The 23,099-nt window shown below is 39.5% G+C and overlaps 1 protein-coding gene across 1 annotated transcript in view; it reads right to left on the reverse strand.

Annotated features, from left to right (window-relative positions):
• Window positions 1-18,166: 18,166 nt before the first annotated feature.
• Window positions 18,167-23,099, reverse strand: part of SV2C (synaptic vesicle glycoprotein 2C) — a 78,371-nt gene continuing 73,438 nt past the window's right edge. The window contains exon 12 of the mRNA XM_085322111.1: window positions 18,167-18,506. Coding sequence (XP_085178237.1) covers window positions 18,323-18,506 — 184 coding nt within the window. The 3' untranslated portion in view covers window positions 18,167-18,322. The remainder of the gene's footprint in view (window positions 18,507-23,099) is intronic.

Below are 23,099 nucleotides of genomic sequence, written 5' to 3' on the forward strand. Positions count from 1 at the left end.
CTGCACCCAGCCCCGGTGGTCACCACGTGCCTGCTGCGCTGGCCGTGGAGCTGCCCCGCAGGGCAAGCCAGCACAGCACACCTTCTCCCAGGGCGGAAGGGGAACCCGGCTGCAATAACTGATATAAAATAAACCACAGAATTTTAGCCAGTCCACACCAGACCTAGGACTGTGGCCCAGATTCTCTTTAAAGTGCTTAAGTGCTTAGCTTTTATAGCTATTAATAAGCATACACTCAAGAAATCAGTGTTGTCAGCTATCTAGAGTAAATGTTTGAATCTGAACATTTCCTGTTCGCTCTCCAGGTGCTTTAATGGCGCTTCAGCGYGATGTCCTCAGCATGTTATCAAGGACATCGCCGTGTGGACCAGGCATTTCTCACCGCGTTCTCGCTACCCGTTCAGCTCCACCTTACGCGCCTGCGTGCCCCCAGGGAGCCAGCCCGCTGGCAGGTAAGCTCGGTGGCACGACGCTTGCCCGTCGCCCTACGTCAGAGGCGGCTATGAACTGCCCCAGGTCCAAATGGGAAATGATCTGAAAGCAGACTGAAGGACAGGAAAATGAAAACGTATCTTTCATACATCTGATTCTCTGCACTTGGATCAAAAATCTTCAATGGCCTTCGCTGCTTCGGATTTCTTGACAGTCCTGTTGTGTAAAAAGGGATTTTGCATGGAGAAGGATATTGATATTTGAAATTCTTGAGTGGCTTATGTGGCAATGACGCAAATACATGCAGGTAATTAGAGACACTGGGCTTTTTGTTGGAAACAGCAGCTTTAGTATCACTTTTTTGTGACACTACTTATTATTATTATTATTATTATTTAATCATATGCATTGGCTGGTTGCATTTGTCCTACAGAAAGGAAAACCCCATTTGCTAATTTAAAAGCTTTTTTAAAAAAATGTATCACAGAGAAATGCTGAACCCTTTTAATTTTTGCAGGAAAGGCTGGGCTAGAGCCCTTGCCCGCCCAGGTAAACAGAGGCAGAGCTGCTCCTTGGGCAGGGCAGCCTGCGTGTGTGCCCAGCAATACGGAAGGAGATTAACTCTCGGCAGGCTCCCAGGCACCACAAGGACCTTTTCCACTGTTTCCTCCRTGCAGCTAACTGAAGTCTAGAGGCTGCGGTGCCTCCCCGGGGGCAGTACCGCCCGCCTCCCCCGCGGCGCCTGCGCAGCGTCTGCCCTTCGAAAGTACGAGGGGTCATGGCAGCAGCACCAGTGAAAAATGTAGATTAAGCTCAAACTAGGCTGGAGCTGGGTCAGTCTGAAGCATCGTAAGGAACCGTGAGATAAAGTTAACTGTGGAAGAAATTCAAAATGCTGTAGCAAACTGAATAGATGGATAAAACAGAGACCCAGGGCAAAAATGTTGAAAGCACTTCCCAGTATCAGCAGCAACTGTTCCGTTCAGTCAAGGAAGTATTTTTTTAACTTATTAACTGTCACGACCTGCAGTTGAAGACAATACCRAATACCAAAGCACAGTCTCTAGAAGAACATACCCCTCAGATTTTGTAATGGTTTCACAGGCAAGCGAAAGGAACCAGGATTAGGCCTCATCAAACTCTGCTGGGCTTCAGTAATATACTCGAAATAACAAGTAACCATTATATAGTTATATATAATTGAAATTGGAAAACCAATGTCTAAAAACAGAAGAAATAGTTCTTGGGAYGGAGAGAAAACAAATGTATGAGAAACTTTGACTGAACCAACCTTTTACAGGAAGAAACCAGATGTGTACAAAAATGTGCATGAACAAACACTTTTGCATAGTGCTGACATGTGACAAAAAATGACACAGAGCAATGAATGCGGCATTTCTTTGCCAATGTGCATCCTTCAGAAATCTTGCCTCCTTACACCACTGGCAGATCTTATGGTGTTTGCCTTAAAGGTCCAACAGCCAAAGAGAAATGGTACTTAAGGACCTACACACATGTTATTCTAAGGACAAAAACTTTGCTAGATCTTTCATTTTGTGGAGAGAGCTACAAGTACAGGCAAATAGTTTCCCCCAGTATTTTTGTCCATGCAACCTCCAGATTTCTGAGTGAGTTTCATGACCCAAAGGGATCTGATTTCCAACCCCTGGCGCTTGGGGGGTGAGGGCAACACTGTGGTTCTGGGCCCCACATCAGCCTGGGTCCTGAATTCACTTACACATCCAGGAAGAAACACTCAGGCACAAGGCTGGATTTTAGCATCTTTTAGATACTGTTAGCTCCATACAAGATCTGCCTTGACTTGCCAAACTCATTAAAGCAGCCCTGGCAGAAAGACGAGTGCGCCTGAATCTGGGATGCTATCACTGTCCAGGTAGTGCTTTGGTGGTACACGATGGGACTGCAACTTAAAAAGCGCTTGTGGCCGTGACTGTAGCTATGAGTTCCTGATACAGACACCTTATGTTTGGCTTGTGTTACTGTGCTGGTGTAACGGTCGGGGTGGGCCACACCATTAACCCAGTCACACGACCGATCTGGCTTAGCTTTCCTCTTCCTCCCTCAAAACGATGTGATGTCTCAGAAGGCAGCTCAGCCCCCAAGCGGCTGTGTAAGCACGACTTGGGGGGTAGCTGTGGCGAAAGGGAGAAGCAGTGGTGGGGTGGGAATGTCGTGCTATACAATACCTTGCTGGTGTTATCACTAGACACCTCGCCTTACCCAAGGTGCATTTTAAGATGTACTTTTATATGTCCATTCCTGTCAGGTGAGAGCTCCCTCCATTCTTCTCATCAAGGTTAGAGTCCCAGCAAGGTTTGGTTAAATCCTGCCTGCCAAGGTACCTAAGAAACCAGTTTCTCTGCTTGAACAGGTTTAAAAAAAAAGTATTTGTTCAAAATGTCTTGGACAAATGCCCTGGTTCCTGCAGAAGTGGCAGAGTTTTGCAAGACAGCAGTTGTAATTTTTCTGCAAGACCTCTGCCAAAAAGGAGATTTTTTCCATTTGTCTATTGGAATAAATATTTATTCATTTAACAGAATACTTCGGCATGGAGTGACCCTCTGTGTCTAGACGTAATGAATGACCATAAAAATGAACTCAGAATTGTTTGGAAGGAGGCAACATCTGTGCCCGGCTGTAGCAAGCAGACCCAGTGAGAAGTACTCTTTACCAGGTTGGATGTAGGAAAAGCAAAGTTTAGATTGCGTCCTCACGTGTTACCTATGAGCTAGAAATGCTTGTGGCGGTGTTTGGTTTTTTTGCTTTTGTAATACGGTTGCTTCCTTGCAACTGCGTGTGCCTAGGAACGTTTCCACTCTGCTAGAAGTCCATGCATTATTCACTCCTTCATGTATTATTTAGTTATTACTTTCTCGGCAGAGCGGTAGGAGCTTTGTGTTTACAGGGCAGCGTGTGACAGCTAAAGCAACCTCACCGCTCTTTCCTGCCTGCCAACAGTTACCCCACAGATGAAGCACAGGCTGAGCGCCCACGGATTTCCACCAGACTAATTCTGGCCTTCTCATTTCCACCACTTTTCCACTGGCATAGCTCCAGTCTTTTGAAAAGCTCCTCATTATTCACATTAGTGTAAAAACGAAGAACGTGTCTSAAAGACCGACAAATTCAGGCTCTGAGAGGCCAAATCTAATTCAGCATCCAGGACCCTTTGCAGAAAACACAGTGTCAGCAGCCTCCTTAGTTAAGCCCAGACAGCCTCAGTTTCAATTACTTTCCAGGAAGCTGCTTTGTCGCTATTCCAAGGGAAAAAAGGTATCGCTCAGGTAGTGGGATCCCAAATCATGTCAAAGATGTGAATTTAATGTAAAATTAAAGCCAGTATCTTAACCTCCACATAAAAAGCAATGAGCAGCCCACGTAGGTCACGGGGGGCCGCGATCCCAACGCTGGCTCTCGGGGTGCGTCAGCAGCGCTCGCAGCGGTGCCCGAGCCCACCGGGGCAATCCGAAAGCGTGGTGCGGGCACGGCCCGTGCCCCCGGGGCGGTGCGTCCCCCGGGGCGGCGCGTCCCGGCGGGCAGGCGGCCGCGGGTAGAGCTGGCGGCGCGCGTGGGAAGCTGCACGCCGAGGCCCTCGGCCTGCGGCTCTGCACAGGGCAGTACGGCTGAAGCTCTGGGCGAGCTTTATGTTCGTAAGATCTTTCCTGATCCTTTATGGTGGTATTTTTTCCTACTCCACCTGCAGGTCAGCCCGGAAACGGCACTATACCAACGTGGATCTGCGCGTTTGCAGTAACCAGACGTGGCTTCTGCAATAAAATTAGCTTCCCTGACATGGCCAGTACTCATGCTCCTGCAAGAAGGCAGGGTCCTGTGTTGAAGTGAACAGATATATTTCCTTGATTTCAACATTCATGTAACAACAGCAATGTAAAGTAATATATTTAGTTACAGAGGACTTTTTAAACAGATATGTGCTCTCTTCCTCCTATTTTTTTTTTAATTCATGATCAGCCAGTAGTCCTGAAATGCTTTTGTCAGTCTAGTCTGGAGTTTTCTCCTGGGACATGGGTTCCCTATGTCCATGTCCATAGCTATCATGCATTTTATATATGTTCTAGCTCACAAAACACAGTGTAACAGCCCTATCAAAAAGGATGGAAGACAGGTTAGAGTTCATACTAACTATGTAATACTGATCTTCTTGTAACTCAAGAGTACAGCAGTATCTTATTGTTCCTTGGCCAGCCTATTTCAACATCTTTACTAATGAGGTAAGAGCTAGCGGCCTCTTTTTTTCTGAACAGAACCACCATTTTATTTTAATTAAGAAAAAAACAACCTTGATTTCAGATAGGCTGAAACCGCAAAGTCATACTCCTCCTGCGTACTCAGAACCGGGCTGCAGAGTAGCCTCTGCTGCTCTGAGCCTTGTGCTCAAGCAGTCCGAGTTTGTTCTCTCATATAAGTTTAATAGAGACTAACAAAACAATCATTTCTGCAATCTTATCATTATAAATGTAATAGCATAGGAACACATTATATATAACAGTCTACCAAGGCCCAGCAAGGTCCACCAGGTCTATTGGATGGGAAATAAACTTAGGAAAACAGATCCTAACTGCCAGGTAATCTTCATAGCAGTAGGATTTCCTTTCAGATGTTCTAGCCCTACCACCAACACTGGAAAATATTGTGTGTAGGCAGAAGCCTGAGACTGCAAGGCAGCCCTGCAGGGATCATGTACAAGGAGAGCCACTCAAAGCTAAATAACATAACAAATATCAGATTCCACTAATGGCTTCACTTCCAGGACAGCTGAAGGTGAATTACTCTTAGTTTTATCTGATTTCTGCTTCCTGTCCTCTGTAAAGTCCAAAGGATATTTTTATTTAAAGTTAAGAACCCCCTGAGATTCACAGGGTTAAGTAGTTTGAAGTCTTTGTGGACACACTTATGTCCAGGTCCTGAAGAACGTTACTTCCCTTCTCTGTCAGAACCTGTGATTGTTGTAGGAGTTTAAAGGCAGTGGCTAGTAGCACCTGAAGGGAAAATGTGGCTTTAAACATAGTGCCAAAAGAATCAGGTGAAAATTCCACAATTCCAAACTCAGTTTGGAGTTCCTTGSATGAGGAGACGAAAGCCCAGGAGAAACGCAAAGAAGGGCTCACCCTTATCTTCCCATACTCTCCCCTGTCTCAGGTTTGTTTGGGTGTGTTCCTTTAGTAAGSGAATTTCTTCTCTTGTTTAAAGAACTTTCAGTGTTAGATGATTAATAACGAAAAGCACAAGTAAATATGTTATGACACAACCTTTTGTCAAATCCACCATTTGGAGCTACTGCAATCACTGATGAAATTAGTGTTATCCTGCCACAATCCAAGTCTGTGCATTATCATGATTTTTTTAAAATAAAAATGCCATTTGCCTTTACCGTCCTGTGGGAGAGCTGAGGCTGGATTTGTAGCCTAAGCTCTGTCTGATCAGGACTCAGCCAAGCTAGTTAACATATGTAACCAACCAAAATGGCATTTCACGAAGCATTTCATACTTCGTTCTGGCAGCTAATGATTCTTAAATACGTATTTTTTTCAGTCCCGGATGACAGTACGCTTGAAGGTATACTTTGACAAGTTTCCATTCTGTGGTTAAAAGTGCTGTGGTGCCATGGCTTTTCCGATAGATAACAAAAGTTACTCAAAGGTTGATAAGACTGACATTGTTTTTTCTTCTCACTTTCAGGGCTGGAAACCTTGCCCAGATGGATTAGGGCAGCCATTTCCAAATACAGTTTGTTCAGGTACTGCCACTGGCGGCAGTAGCTGCAGCTTCAGACTCCAGGTCTCAATATAGGGATGACATTCAGCTTTCTGAGCAGAGCTCATGTGGCRCTTTGAAGAAGGCCAATGCTCCACCGTGCAGTTAATAGAGGTATAGTGGATCACAGTTTAAGAACCTCTGTGTTTGTCTAATTCAGTAGCTACAGGTATCGATGCAGTCAGGTCCTTTCTTTAAGCTCTATGAAATAGCAAGGGATCTCTCTGTAATATGGTTCTTGGTGTCTTCTTGCCAAGCTGTTTTGCGCATACAACACTAGTCTGCAATAATGACACAAAATCATTATTGCAGTAGCATTCAGACCAATTTGGCCGACTTCAAGAGCAGGAAGTAACACGATCCATCTGCATGCTTTCTGCAGAAAGTGAATTCAGCTGAGTACTTTGAGAGTTTACATATAATGCCATGAGAAAACATACAGAATGGTATAATTTTCAGTTCAGCTTATGATTCTTAGGAAAGCCTATGGAGATCTTTGAGCCATTTCTTCTTCTCTGTTGCCAGCATAAAGTGTCATATAGAAGCTCCAGAGATGACCAAGTGGGAGAGGGAGTGATTTGGATCAGATACTGATCTCACAGCACCCTAATATATCATACGTTTAACTTTACAACTGCAATGGATTAAATAATAATCACAATCTAGCAGGCTTGCTAGTTTAACGCAAACCACTTGGAGGATGCACATAGATACATCTTCACATTCAGTGTCAAGTATATGCAATGCTGCATTCCACAAAATATTGCCTCCTCCTCTTAAATTTGCACCTACAATCTCTATGTTCTTGTACTCATTCCTGCAATACAAAGACATACACACACACACACTCTCTCTGCTCTACATTAAGCACCTAATGCTCTAAATTAAGCATCACCCCTTTGCTAGAATAACTGTGTTGGCCAAACATCTATTTTTATCCAGTTCAGGCTGACACAGGTGTTTCTGCGAAGTTCTTCAGAGAAATGCAGAAATGACCTTTCTACAGGGTTATGTGCTACATTTGCAAAACTGCTCTAAGCCCTGTTGACGCAAGAATCCTTTGCTGCTGAGGGTTTTCTGCAGACCAGATGAAGTTTCTGTCAGGTATTTATGAAGCATATGCACAACTCCTCTTCCACACTCCCTTTTGCACTGTGACCTTCTGCACAAAAGAGCTTAATTTCTTCCCTGAATCAGGAGACTAGGAGATACAGACATAAAAGCTTCATCTTCATTAGATGAAGAGACCGGTGCGGTTTTATCAACCTGCTTCAAACATAGGTAGATGAGAACATCATTTTAAGAGCACTTTTAACATGGATTACTACTTTTGCTAGTAATAAATAATAAATAAATAAATATTATTTTATATGTAATAAATACATATAGCTTAATAAATAATGAATGTTTTTTTAATACTATGCCACAAATAGAACAAACTCTGGTTGCCAAAGGACAGTCACAAATTCATATGTGTCCTCAGGGTTGTTGGGTTTGCAGATGGTGCTTTGCATGAGCTGAAAAATGCTTAAATTCACATGTAGCCTAACTTTTCCTTATTGGAGACACAGCTGAAAAAGCTCATGCACTTTGTTTATTCCATCATCTGTTTGGAATAACCTATATTTGGAAATGTATTCCTGAGCCAGCCATGGACATGGCAGAATATAAATAACTCAACAGTTTTTTGTTATTTTAAAGCTACCACATTTGATCAGTTGATGTTTGTCTGGGGCTCTTAGAGCACAGATACAATAAAGAAATATTGTTGTTGCAGTGCTGGTTTGGTTTTTTTCTCTTGTTGTTGGTAGATGCCTAGTTCTCATGGAACCATAGTTTATTGCATAAATTCCTATTAGCCTTTCAGATGCGCAGATTGTTATACCTTGCACCAGTATGCATTTCACACAGAGTTAGATTAGACCCTTTGGCTGATAACACGCCCCTGCACTGGAGTTACATAGTCAAAGACCAGATGTCTATTTTCCAATTATATACCATAAAAATATGAATCCCAGATGGTTAAGTAAAGGAGAACTTTGTCTCTTGCAACCATAGCAAATTTTACTCTGCCTTTTTTTATGGTATTCGTTTACATTTCTTTAACATTATTAACTTGTACCATATTTTTTAAAAAATTGTATTCCTCTTCTATTACCAGCACTAAAAATGAAATACATAGAGAGACTTCATAAAAAAGAACTAGTTAAGATAAAACAACTGTTTTCTGTATTTTGAGGGTAATGAAGTATGATGGTTTAGCTATCAGCACACCTGATGTGTATTCATTGCAGAGCACAACTCTTTATTTGAATATAGTGGAGCAAAAAATGCCCCTTTATTCATCTGATGTACACTAAATAACTTTGCATTTGTTACATGAATGATAAATATTTGGCAGATAAATTTATAAACACTTCCACATTTTATAGATTTATACTGTACACAGTCATCCTACACAGAGCATGCCCTTTCACAAGTATACAGACAGCTTTCCTCAGTGGACTTAATCGAAACACTCGGTCGAACATCTTGGTCATTGGCAGTCTGACACAGAGGAGCATACTAGAAAGATGAGTTCACAATTGTACCGGCTGGACTCGAAAATGGAAAATTTAGAAATCCAAAAGGGAGAATTTATCAATGCACACACATGCAAGCACATATATACAACAGTGATGACTATAACCCGCATTACCAGGAGATCACACAGCAGTAAAAAAAGCAAATAAATAAAAAAACCCAGAAAGGTCAGGACCATTGCCAAGATCTTGTTGCAGATTAGTGTATCTGAAAGTGAATATGTATAAATGGGAGTTCAACTTCAAAATATCTCATAACTGTATATACAGTATGTACATGCTTTCTCACATGAAGAAACAGAGAATACCTAGGATTTCCCTTGCTAACATATGCATACTAACACACCTGTGCCTTTGGATGCTAAAGACAGTTTGCCAAATTCTGCTCCCAGTTGGCTCAGACCACTTAGCAAATTCAGTAGAAGTTTAGTAGGAGAAACTGGGAGCAGAAAATAGCTCACAAAAAAACTAGGAAAGAAAACCTGTTTTCCTTCTGTTGCTTAGTGTTAGAAGATGCTAACAGGCTTTAAGAAAATCAGTACCTTGACAATGTTAATAAATTACAGTGAAGCAAAGAGCTCTACTTTCAGTACCTAGTGTTTGATGCTTCATTTTTTGCACATATTTATTATGACGCAAAGGTAACTGTCACCTTAAAAAATCTGCTTACACATGCCTAATTGTCACATATATTTGAGGCCAAGTACAAGATGCAATTTAGTTGTTGCAATGTCATGCAGCTGAGGGCAATGCAGCACTTCTGGGGAATTGTTTAATTGTAATACAATGTATTTTATAAAATGTCCAAAATAAGTTATTGGTTCATTCAGTAGGCTCGCAACATGAGATGCTATTCCAAATTTGATTACTGGTTGGTAAACATGTTGCCTTCATAAGGAAATGCCAGGCTAAAATTGTGCATGTGAAAAAAAATAAGGGCTAAATGAACACATTTCTCTCACCCGATAAATTCCAGCTTGACAGTGTACATAATCAAGTACATAACATACTCATTTTTAGCATAAAAAAGCTAAGATCTTGATCCGGCAGATTGCTCCACTGATTTAAACAGGAATCGGCTTAGACACACATCATTACTTTCATGTAACAGTTCACAGGATCAAGGCCTAAAACACTGAGAAGACAATAAACCCAAATGCTAGCAGCATGGTGTATTCGCTTTACTCTTTATAAACAAGTTAGCCTTCCTGCAGCACTGGGTTCATAGCAGCTCTCATTTTTGCTGCAAATGCAAGCAAAATCTTTGATTTCACTAGTAAAGCGCTGATGGAATCAGTCACTGTACTAGGAGGGATCTGTGGCAGGAAGAAATAGGAAAGAGCTGTAAAGTTTATACAGAAAGGATAATGGGATTTTGTCTGCTTTTTGTAAGATTTCTCTCCAAATTTTAATATTCTCTTTTTGCTTCAAAACTATTGCTTTTGATCTAGGTGTACAAATTTCCATATGGATGGTAACACCACCAGCTGTTACTTTAAATCCAAATAGTAACTTTCTACTTAACTCTGACTATTCATGATCACTACCGGAAACTGCATGCCACCCTTTTACTCAGTGAGTGTATGTTTTCCTTCTGAAAAGACCTAGTACTTCCCCAAAGTACTATCATATRAGCACTGCTGCCCTTTTATGCTCTCCTCCCAAAAGTTTAGTTTAGGCTGGTATTCAGTTTAGCTACYCACAGAACACAAAAAACAGTTGTAAGCAGTCTGGGTTTCTTACATTGTTTTAATCTTAGTATAAATGAGTTAAGTTTCCCATAGCAAACATGCTTTGTTAACTCTTCTGAAAGGAACACAACCTTCCTTCTAGGGACTCCTCAGCAGCGYAGCACGGCTGCCTGCCCTCCACCGGAGGAAGCAGCCGAAAAGAGCGAGCGTCTTGAAAACAGGGAAGGCGAAATGCAGTAAGCGCCAGCGTTTTGGAAAGAGCTCTTTCCACCCTCACTGCTATGTGTGAGCATGCATGTGTGTGTGTGTGTGTTGCTATTTTAAGCCTGGATTGACTTGAATTATAGCTGGAATTACTTTATACAGCACTAATTACTGTAGTAGACTTTTGTGGATGTTAATCATTAATTGAAAGACACCCTGGCAATGGCTCTGTTTGAGGCTGGTCAAAGACTGCTGATAAGAAGAGCAGTAAACAATTGTATAACCACATTACAAGACCGACAGCAGCTATGTAGGCAGAAACAACGAAAAACATACAACACAGAAAGGAGACACAGACTTTTTCTCATACATTACACAGAGGTTAACATGTTGAGATCCGCATGGAACATCTTTAAGGACTTCTTCTTTTGTGAATAAGAGAAAAAAAAGCTTATAGGGTTTTGAGTTGCTGAGAGTGCCRTGCCAAAGCTCTTCTCCTAGTCACTGGCACGTGACAGTGCCTCTACATGGTGAGCTGTTTCGCTGTTCGGCACAGTGTGGCTGGGGGACGGGTACAGCTAAGTCAAAGCTTAGTTTTCAGACCATTTCAGGTGTTCTCTTCCAATGATACAAAGGTAATGGCCAGCTAAGATGAATCTTGGCATCACAACAATTTTATGTGTGAATAAGAATTTTGTAGAAGAAAATGAGTAGGACGRTATTTGTATTCAAAGCATAATGCAGAAAGTAATAAGTAGTGACCTCCTGAATGAGATCTATTTAAGATATATGGTTCATAAGTCTTATACTCACCTGTATTACGTGTACTGGTATAGGAGTATACATACACACACACAAACACACACATATATATATGTATATCCACATGTGTGTCTATATATATACATAGCTTCACCAGCAACTGTATATTACCTCTTCTTTAAAATCGACAGTATTATATAGCTGCAGACCAGGATTTAAAGAAAATGGCTGCCAAAAATAATAATAACAACTGAATCCCAGGACTTGAAATCTTACTATTTATGGCTTGTATGTCACTGGAGTTCATTTTATAATTTTTTCCCCACACTCTTCTTTTGAAGGTCCACCTTTTAACTGGCCAAAACAGGTCTACATGAAGTTCACAAACACCTTCTGTCCTGTTGCCAGCAGGGGACAGGCCTATATTTACAAGGCAGACATTAAGAGTACAGAAGGCATGTACTACCCGGTAAGAAATGTGCAGTGTTATCAGAACAGCTAGGTGACAACAGGTGAAACTGGAACAACGAATAAGACACTGGACTCTGAGTACTACACTTGCAATGAGTTAGGAGTGCTGCCCATTCGTAGCAAGTAGCTTCAACTTGCCTGGTCAGGACTATCGGAAAAAACTGACTGGCAGGTCGTAGATGCCCAAAATCAGAAAGCAAGAGGGGGAGCGAAAAGGTAGATGCTTAGGACCCAAGAGGAATGAGCCCAGGTGGCTAGCTGTGGAGGGGCTGATGAAAAGCAGTCTGCCAGCAACGCGGCGCTCTGCCTTGCAGCCTGAGGTGCCTGGCTGCAGCTCGAATGAAAGYGCTGGAGGACACTGTATTGGGCAAGACTTCCGCTCTTTCCAGTGCTCCCACAGACCCGCTCAGTTATGTGGCATTAAAATGTATTATCCATGAATACCTCTGGGGGGCAGGGACAATATTATTTTGTGTCAAGTCATTCTCATCCAAAGATCTCTGCGGTTAAGTTACTTCTTTGCTTTCTGTGGTTGTCAGCAGTGAGTGATGCTCTCAACCTTCCTCAGGCAGGGGAGATTATTAAAACTCCAATCCCAGAAAGCAACAACACTTGTATTTTTTCATATTTTTTTCCCCTAATTTGTGTGTGTGTGGTGGGAGGAGATTGCCAATAATTACTGCTATCATTTTACTCATTTTTAGTTAGACAGGATGTCCTCGATGGCATATAAAGCAGGCTACATTACAGGCCAGCATCTTTGGAGATAATTTGACCCACGGTCAAACAAGAAAAATCAGTCTGGTCCATTCTGCCTTTTCCTGTTCTTGACATGCTAAGTCGCTGCATCAAAGAAAGGTCCTGAACGTGGATGAAATTCTGTGTAATAATTTTAGAATTAGGAGGAGGATTAGAGTAGGATTAAATACTGAAGTATCCTTTTTTGCAGAAAGAAGTAGGTTATTCACTACCACAACTAAAATAAAGAATGCAAATAACAGTGATCCAAAAATATTTTACACCACTTGATTGAAATTATTAATATTAGAAGAAAACAACTGAGCTGTGATACAGAAATCAATAGGCCAATTTCAGTATATGGACTGGCAGTAAACTGGATTAGAGCAGGTGAAGGTACAGGAGATCTGCAAGTAGCATTATAAATTGGTGCTTCCTATTTAATTCAGGCTCTGATGCGAGTTCCAGACTTGCTGGCTCAGGTCTCTGCTAACTGCAAAACTCTGCACAAGCCCTGTCTTGCCTCCAGTCTGCATGCAAAGGTCTCTCTCTTCATGCTATGTTTCCTGAACTAACAGTATTGGAACACATTAATTGAGGCAAGTGCTTACAGTGAGTTTATTGAATAAGAAGGCAGGAAATGCAGAGGAAAAGCAGTCTCTCAGAAGTGTTTTCCTCTGGATTACTGAACATGTGTTTTCTTTCAAGACTCTGGAGGAAGTGGAGCAATTCTGTTTCACTCCTTGCGTCTCTGACCCCCCGAGTGCAAGCATTCTTTTCTAACCTTGTGATTGAAATTTCAATTGCATTTCCAGGTTAATCTTAAACAGAAAGCATGACATGCAGGTTGTATTAGCATGATATCACCTTGCGTGGGTCAAGTGGTGTGGACATCTCTCTCTGACTAATGAAGATAATTTTAAAACTCACCATGGGGAAGAGAGCTGAAGCCCAGCTCACAGAGGCTATTAGAATGAGAGCTGAGGACTATAGCCTTGTTAAACTGATGAAAACCAGAACCAAYGGATGGGCCTCAAGAGTAGGCTCAGGCAGTTACATCAAGCTGAGGTTCCAGAGCAGTAGAAAAAGAAACCAAGAAAAGAGAATAACATTTCCTCCAAGTGGAGCTGTGCTAGATACACAGACAAGAAAATTCCTCCATATTTCTATGCTACACAGCAGCAGCTGATGGAGCTAAACGAGGGTCATTCAGACAGSAGGCTCCTCCTTGTATTAGTTCAGCCCTCTGGCTATGAAAGGAAACATGGATTCTGGCTGCTTCACAAAAGTAAGATCGTCTGAGGAACTTTTGAGTCTGTTTTCTGTCTTGGTTTTAAAAAGGATGATCCAATTGCAAAAGGTAATTGCAAACCTTGTGGCTGAATGTTACTACGAAGTCAGAAGCAACTGAGAGCATGAAGAATGAGCTGCAACTGTCTTTGACAGTGAACCATTGGTAAGAAAAGCAATTTGGGATGAAATGAATGGAAATGTAAGCACGAAGAAAAAGAGACTGGAGCTTGGGTTAGCAGTCTTATGCCATCGCACTTTGCTAAAGCAAGAAGCAAATACTAGGCTACTGCAGCTGTCAGGAAGGAGGGCTAACATTTTTTCTTCTGTGGCTAAGTGTTGCAGTATATAGCTCTGGAAGGGCACTAACTGAAATCAAGCAAGAGGAAGAAGGCTTCCCAACACGTCATTCCCAAGCAATCCACTTCAGCACTCCTGAAACCATGAACATGTAGCCCTGATTCCCTTGCCAGCAGCCCCTACTCAGCGATCAATGCAACACATACCAAATGTTGTAGCACGTGCTTCCAAGTGACAGGGTACTAACAAGAATACAGCCAACCTGGTACAAACCATGTACAAACACGAYGAATAAGATGCTTTGAAGAAATAATAGTCTGTTAAGTCAAGCTCTACTACTCAACAATGAGTCATGAGTAAAACTAATGAAAATAATTTTGGGGGGCAAAAATCAAAACATTTGGTCTCTTCTGCTGACAGTTTCAAATTTTAAAATATTTCGYTAACATAAATGCTGTTAGTCTTCTCTGTCTTCTGGGGCCACTGTACTTCGTATCACCGTTGCCACCGCAGCGAGCCTGTGAGCTTTATAGCACAAGGCCACTAGAGACCTTGGGTCTTCCTTCAATCTAGACTGAAAGAAATTTCCAACTAGTGGTCACTCARTTCAGTGACCGCGACAGACAAATAAGAAGTTCTAACTACATGTGCTTGACAACTCTGATACACTAATACAATCGAGTTTAGTTCTCTGGGTGTATATAATGTAGTTATGTTGCCATATATAGCACTACATGGCATTCTCTTTTGAAGATATGTGCAAATGACCTGTATATAATAGGTATATAATGGATCTAAATGGGCCACTAAGTGACCCTTTGTGTTAGATATAAATGAATAGAAATAGAAAGGAAGTGAAATTCCTATTGTCCAGCATTTATTACCTGAGTTGCTTTGGAAGCTGGGGGGGAAAAAAAAAACAGAGAGAGAGACACATTCACTAGAGACCAGCCAAATCACCTTTGCCTATAACTTAAATAAGATTTGGGCCTCCATAGATTAAATATTTGTGTTCCAGCCTGAGGATTGCAACCAAATACTTACAGCCTGACCTTGCATTCCCTTCTTTTCTCTTTATGGGATACATCTTCACCGTACTCAAGCCCGAACTACTCAATTGTCCAAATAGATTTCATGCCGGCTCACGCACTAGCTCAAATCTGTTGAGCGAACTGGCTCATCATTTAGGCAAAATTCTAGCCTTCGGTTTTGTTTAATATGTTGGCAATACATGSGGATTTTTTTTCTCTTTGTTCTTCTCTTCTGTTTACTTTTTCTCTCCTTTCCTACCTGCTATTCTCCTTTCTTCCTTTTTTCCTCTTCTGTCTTAGAGCACTTGCTCTAATCCTGAACCACACACGGTCCATGCCGTTCGGCATTTTGTTTGTCATTACTACTCCCTRCTGTTCCTATATTCCAAGCACAGGCCCTCACGCTGCTAGCTTTACTATATCCAGACATAATCATACTTACGACGTGGCCAGGATTTAGTATAAGAACCAGTAGTGAAATCAGCATGATTTTACATGTAACAAGATTTCAGCATATTAGTCTTGAAGTGAAGCCTTCAAAAGTCGAACCYTTTTTTCCTGTGCCCCATCGCCTCCACACTGGTCAGATGGCATGATGTATTGGATCTGGCTGTTCTTCAGTATTACACACAGAGATGGACAGAATATACTGCTTTTAGTGGACAGTGCATAGCATGACAGTGTAATTTTCCATTGCGTTGATGTTCACTCCAAACATGTACAGAGGCTTCAGATTTCAAAATAAGATGTGCAGTAAGTACAAGGAGGTGGACACACACTACTAATGAATGGAACAGACAAGCAGGGCSAAAGTCAAATATAATTCTCATCGGATAAAACAGCCTTAAAATAATATTAGGACTGTGACAAGCAGACAAAAGCCATAGAGGTAAAACTTAGTACGGCATTTTGTTCTAAACTTGGAACATCCTCTCTTTTTCTTTTAAACATAATTTGGAAATTTAAAAGACATGCTTAAAATAGATTTAAATATAAAATATCTTATCTCAAAAATTTAGACTGTATATTGTAAAATAAGCATACTTCCTAAACTTTGTTTCTCACTATGTAATATTTAAATTATCAACATGAAAAAATGCCCAGTAATTTTCAGTACTCGTGCTTTTTAATTTAAATACTTTTCTAATTTTTTAATAGAAAAACACATTCTTGGCTGATAGTTTGATGCTACAATTTAGCACAGGCATCTGTTCATAATTAAATTTAATTTCTAAATTCAGCAAATAAGAATAGGGAACTTTAAATGCAATGAACGTTCTTCTTATACAGACTATCTTTTTTCTGACTCTTTTAGTGAGATTGTGATGATGACTCACACAGAAGGCAGTAATAGATATTACTACCCAATAGCAAGTAATCATCATATATGAGACAGAAAAAAAATCATGTAAAATATATGTTGCTACATGATGACCTTATCTGAAAGGCTAATTTCTTTGGCAATGTTTCAGCCACCTGACAAAAGTTGTCAGACATAATTTGAAAAAATACCAATAAATTTTCCTTTATGTTTTATATCATTTGTTCTTTGAAACTTGAAACTGCAGATGGTTCATCAGCTGATACAAACTTTTTTTAGCTCCACTGAAAGAAGTGACAGTTTTTGTCATCAGAGGATTTGTCCCTTCTTTCTGCTAATTTTATAGATGTATCTTTATTTACTTATTTATTTATTTTAAAAAAATATTTTATTTTTTTTTATGGCTTGGAAGGAATATATACACTACCACTCCCCACAGCACTGTCATGGCCTCTTTCTTAACAGCCTTCTTKAGAGAGGTATGGAAGTGTTAAACGGTGAGATATCTCCAGAACTATTAMAAATCAGCTGAGTAAATGATTGTGTGACAGTCTATAAAGTGTCAAAAGTATTAAGGTGTTTTTATTATTGCTTTTCTTTGTTTTGCTACTTCTTTCAAAAAAATCCAATACATTTATTTTGAGAGTTTTTAATTAAATTATACTATATATTGAAGTTTTCACCTAACTATATTAAGTAGGTGGCACTCTATTACCACTTATTTTTATAATCATTCTATGACAAAGAAATATGAATTAAAAGGTTAAMTACTAAAAGCACTTTTCTGAAAGCATCTTACTTTTCATAAAGCTCACTGGCCTGATTCTCCCTTTATTCATACTTACAAGGACATAAATATTGGTTTTCATAGATTCATTTATGGAGAAAGACAAATTCACTGTTTTAAAATGACAAAAATGTTGCAGATGCCCACAAGCGAGTAGAAAACAAATATTTTCTGGAGGATCAGTGACAAAAAGTGAAAGTGCTTATTTTACTATTCTCTTTTTGTGCACCTTTATGAGCTTTGTTCTTCCTTGTAGTTGTAGATGTCACCCTCTCCTCAGCAAACATGGGGTGCAGTTAATAATCTTAACCGTAGATCAAATCTACATAAAATGGTTTCCCCAGAAAGAGGCACCACCACTGCTAAAGTCTGCCCATGCCTCTTTCTGAGAATGCAGGAAGTTTCTACCATTTAAATATAGCTACTCAATACTGATGCAGTCAGTGCCGTTTCCTGATAATGTTGCATGCACTGATAYATCTAAGATTAGCTTTTTCTGCACCAATACTGGTAAGTAATTGACTTTCAGGTCTGTTTTGTCACAAAAGCTCACAATGCCATGGCCAAATTTAGTATGTATATTTAAATAATATGACTGATTGCATTTTAAATATCTAATTGTGATATGGTTTTTACCTTCCAAAACATGTCACTGAAAATGTTTTTAAGAGGTAACTTTGCAGTTTGAAGTTAAGTTGTTTTAAACAGCAAAGTATATAAACAAACAAAAAAGAAATTTAAAACTTTCAGATAGAGGTTTCTAAATCTCTGCCACTCCATAATATGTTGTTTTGTGTTTGATTTCTGCCATCTAAACACCCTGCTAAGTGTTGAGAATCTGAAGCCTTTGCACCATCAGTCAGGAGAGTTGACATTCATACAAAGAAGGAAATAAATAACAAAATGGCTTTTTCCAGTTACATCAACACCTGGGTTCTTGTGTCAGGAAGCCGAAGTCCCACCAGACCTCCACATACTAGAACAGTAGAAGCAAGGAGAATAGGGATTGCTTTGGTTATACCAACAAGGGAACCAAATATTAAGTTTCCAAGTACAGATGCTGCTTTGCATAGTGCATTCAAAAAGCCAAAGCCTGTTGCCCTAGAAGAGAAAACAGAATAAAGTTAAAAATGAATGAAATAGTAAAGCTTTTGAGACAAATTCTCAGTGGGAATAAATCCCCAGGATCTTAAACAGAACTTATGCCAACAAAGATTCTGCCCGTTGTCATTATCAAGTGAAATCAAAACTCAATTTTTGTAGTACTTTATTGAGGCAAATCCATTCTGCTCCRTCAGGGATCAAAATGTAAAATGAATGAATGAAAAAATAACTTTGCAACTCTGCAAAAGAAAAAGGACTTGGAAATTCAATAGTAYTTGAAATGCTGAATTGGGAGCCAGGAGATGAGGAAGTTTTCAAGTGCTAACTGGTGATTTGGAAAGTCATCAGAGTAAGAGGATGATCATCTTGGGGTATTGAAAAGAAATGCATTTCCCACAGACGATATACATCGTGAAACAGCACTTTCTCAAAAGGCTGATGAGGCCTCCAATAATAATGAATGGCTATATCTTGGGGGTAAAGAGAGCGAGTGCATACCACCCCCCCCCCAAAAAAAAAAAAAGAAAGAAAACCTTGAGCAGAAGAAATATCTGAGAAACTCTAGAGAAAAGGGAAAGAAAATGGACTGCCAACAGAAAGGATGACTTAGGCAATTCAGACAGGTTTTTGCTTTGTACACGTGTGATTTTGGTAATATTTGGTAACTAAACCAAGAGTCATTGATCTGCATAGTTTTGCAAATAGTAACATGTAGATATACTGTGTGAACYGCTATCATTTTAACAAATTGTGTTTTGACATGACTGTGTGATTCATAGCTTCAGGAATAACCTTGCACAAAACATACCMAAAAAAATATCTTTATGATAGTAGAATCTCTAACATTCCTCAAATCTCTAAGAAGTAAAAAAAGAAAGACTATCTGGAGCTCAAACTGTGCGTACTGGGATAAAATAATAAGAATCAGGAGGATGATAACATTCTTCAGAACAAAACATTTCTTTCTTGTTAATATTATGTGGAATTGTCATCAGAGAGAAAACGCCAAGGATTAACAGAAATACTAATGGACTGAGTGACTAAAAAGAGTCTTAGTTATCAAACCGAGGTTGACTATGAAGAAGAGAAGTCCTGTGCTCAGACAAGTCTGAATTTCTAGGAAGTAAGTCTGAGAGAGCGTTAAAAGCAGCCCAGACAGATCTCAAAGTAAGCAGATGCGGTCCTTACTGGGAGTGTAGATATAAACTGTCACAGTTCCTTTCAGCACTATTTTCTGATGCTGAAAAGGCAAACCATGATATCAAAGGAGAAGAGGTCCTCTCCCTCAAGCAACAGATGGGCCACAGCCCAAAGTGCTGCTGTGCTGAAATACGTGGTGAAGAGCCACCCTAGTGGAGTAATCTTTCCCATTTCAAAGCCCATGAGAGAATAAAATCAAGTCGCTAAGACAGAAACATCTGTACCATAAGAGCAGATAAAGCCGAGCATCAGAAGACTGTCTGAAGGAAGCTGACCAGAATGGGGAGAAGCTACAGACAGTGAAGAAGCTTCAGACTAATGCATCTCCCAGGATGAGTTACAGTGGAGATAGGAAGGAGCATCAGGAAGAGTAAAGACTGTGGTTAAGATACACTTTATCACAGACAGATAGGAAAAGGTTAAAGATAGCTCAGCCAGCCTGGAAAACAGAATTTATCTTATGGGGTAATAACAGGCTGCAGCAATTTTGAACAAGTCTGGGGAAGAAGGACATGAAAAGAGTCAAAATGTTCTTATTTTGGCCTTGTTTATGCATAAAAGGTATTTCTAAARTTATAGTGGTGATTGGTTGTAACCAGTGCCAGCAGATGTAAATACAATTACTTTAGCYCTCAGTACTGATGTGAAACCAAACTTGTCCTAAATAAGAGTTACAGGAAAATAATAGTATTCACATAGAGAAAATGGACACTTACCCATCAACAGCCTCAATATATTCAGAGAGTTACTAGAACTCACAAAAGAATACATAGATCTATATAATACAAATTTGGACAGAGATTWGAACATGAAATCTTTGGAAAAGCATTAGTACAGAACATATGGGTAAGTTTTACTTACACTTGATGCTGTTTTATATTATCTTGTAAAGGTAAGCTGTTTCACAGATGCTATTTGCTTGCATCACCTAGTTATAACACTAGGTCTGAATACAATTTTCYGAACAATTTGGACCATTTATTTTCATGTGCTGGGCTCTATAGACAGCACATTCAGTGCTGCCACTATAATCTAGCACTATTATCAGTTCTACAGCTAATACTGCCATATTAAGGATTTAGTTAATTTTGTAATACAAAATATTGTATTTTTATAAAACTTATTATTTTATTAAGTATTTTGTATGTATATTAATTTTGTATTTGTATTTTGTACAAGTTTGTATTAATTTTGTATTTGTATAATTTGCATAAATTGCACAAATTGAAAGAACTGTATTTGCATAAATAGTAAATGTAAATTTTGTATAATTTTGTATACATTTGAGTTATAATTTTTTATTTTGTGTTTTTTGTAYTTGTATTAAATAGTTTGTGGTTTTGTACTAAATATTTTGTATTTCTATTTCTATAATACTATATATTTGTAATAAAAATACCATTTGTAATAAAAGGTAAATCTGTAATATTATAATAGAACATTTCCTATATCTGAGTAAAATTAAGGTAGTTTGTTGGCACTGAAAATCCCATTCTGTTTTGTAAATCTAACTTATTCAGCTTTTCCAATTGTGAGATGTTGCCATTAGTCTAGCCTCATTAATATTAACAAATTGTCACAAAAAGAGTAAGATAAAGTAAGCCTATTTTTACTGGCTTGGTGTTCTGGTGATACAAAATGAAGAACCCAGCAGCAATTAAATCTCTTGATCTTTAAGCAGTTTCCACACATGTCTTTTTGCCTAAACTGCATAACGTGCACATCATTTTGCCTGGTCATTTATTGTGACATACACTGTGACAGAAACAGTAAGCTTTTTTACAGGCTTAAGTAAAATGTCTAAATATATAAGTGTTGCTACCAGTGCCTGAAAAGTAGTATCACTGTTCAACATTCTCCTTTATATCCTTCAATTCTAATACTGTGTCTGAATGTGAATTTGTTGTGTGCTCAGACTGAAGTCATTGAGTAAACTGTTGAGAGATAGGGATAGCAAATTCCGAACTTGTTGATTTAAAAAACAAACACCTCTGTTGAAAAGGTGCTTTTGACTCAAATCAGCTAAAATCTGTATTAAYTCATCCCTTCATAGTTCATTCTACTGAATTTAGAGGAGTTTAAARAAGCCATGCAACATATATGCTGAAATACACAAGTCTTCTCCTGCAAAACTAATACCATCTTTGCTACAGTGTTTCAGGAAAGTGCTGGAGTGTACAGAAAGTCTGCAAATGATCAAAGATACATGATGTGTCATCTCAGCATCCTGAATGAACTAAGTGAAGAAATCCAAAGGCCTGAAGTCATTACTAATTATACCAGTCTCCATTAYCTTGATCAGTTACTGGGAAAAGCACTGGCACAAAAATCTCTTTTTGCATCCACAAGCAACCCTCATTACTGGCCAAAGTAGTTCGACAGCGAGAATTCTTTGCCCATTTAGAAGATGTCGATAAATCCCTCAAACATATCAGTCAGATGATGCTGGGGCATCAAAGTCGACTTGCTTTAAAAAAAGGTTACAGGTTTCAGAAATGCTAGAATAACAACGCAGAAGTCCTATAGAARTGTCAGATCAGCAAGAAAGCTGTATGTTAGGAAAAAAGGAATTTCTCTAAATGTATTTTACTTCAGGGGCTGGGAAAGCTGTGACCAAGGAAAATAGCTAGCTTCCTTTTACCCAAAYCCCACATAATAAATGGCAAGAATCCAAAACAGTTAAGAATGGAGGGATTATCCAACTCTCTAGATTAAAAGACCTTGCTTCCCAGTTGCCACATATCCTGCTTCTTAGACCAGGTGCTTATACACCTAAATAGAATACTTTGGCCCCATTTTTCTATTGCTTATAGTCATAACACTTAACAACTTCATTGTCCTACAAGCGCCTTTGGATTGCTCTTAAATGTGTAGCACAGATATGTGGTGACCTTCTTGCCAGAGCTAGTGCCGAACTGCACCAACAGCACCTAGCTGATAGGTATTCAACACTTTACAAAAAAATCTGAATACCATTTTCACGGGTGTTGATAACACTGAAAGGCTAYGAAAACTATGAATTTTCTGGATGTGCAACGGCCAATTTTCTAAAGTCTAGACATTTTCAGATGATAGACTCGCCAGTTACAGTCTTCACTGTGCAAGCAGACCCCTGGAATTTGCCTTTCTGCTTTGGACTACTAATCCAAAAAATTTGGTTGTGAATCCCTCAAAAGGGATGATCCCATCCTCCTGTATGTAAGTAAAGAACTAGAGACAAAACAGAAAAAAATAGGCAAATAAGAAAGGCCTGGTTTCTCATATATTTGCCCTGATGGAAGAGAAAAATTAAATTACTTTGACAAATGCTCTCACAAGGAGAACAAAACAATTAAAATCCTAAACCTCTAAGCCTTTTTAAAATTTATAATCCTTGAAAAAATATTTCAA

Source organism: Rhea americana, unplaced genomic scaffold, assembly GCF_003343005.1.
Source record: "Rhea americana isolate MKP2758 unplaced genomic scaffold, rheAme1 scaffold_74, whole genome shotgun sequence".
NCBI lineage: Eukaryota > Metazoa > Chordata > Aves > Rheiformes > Rheidae > Rhea > Rhea americana.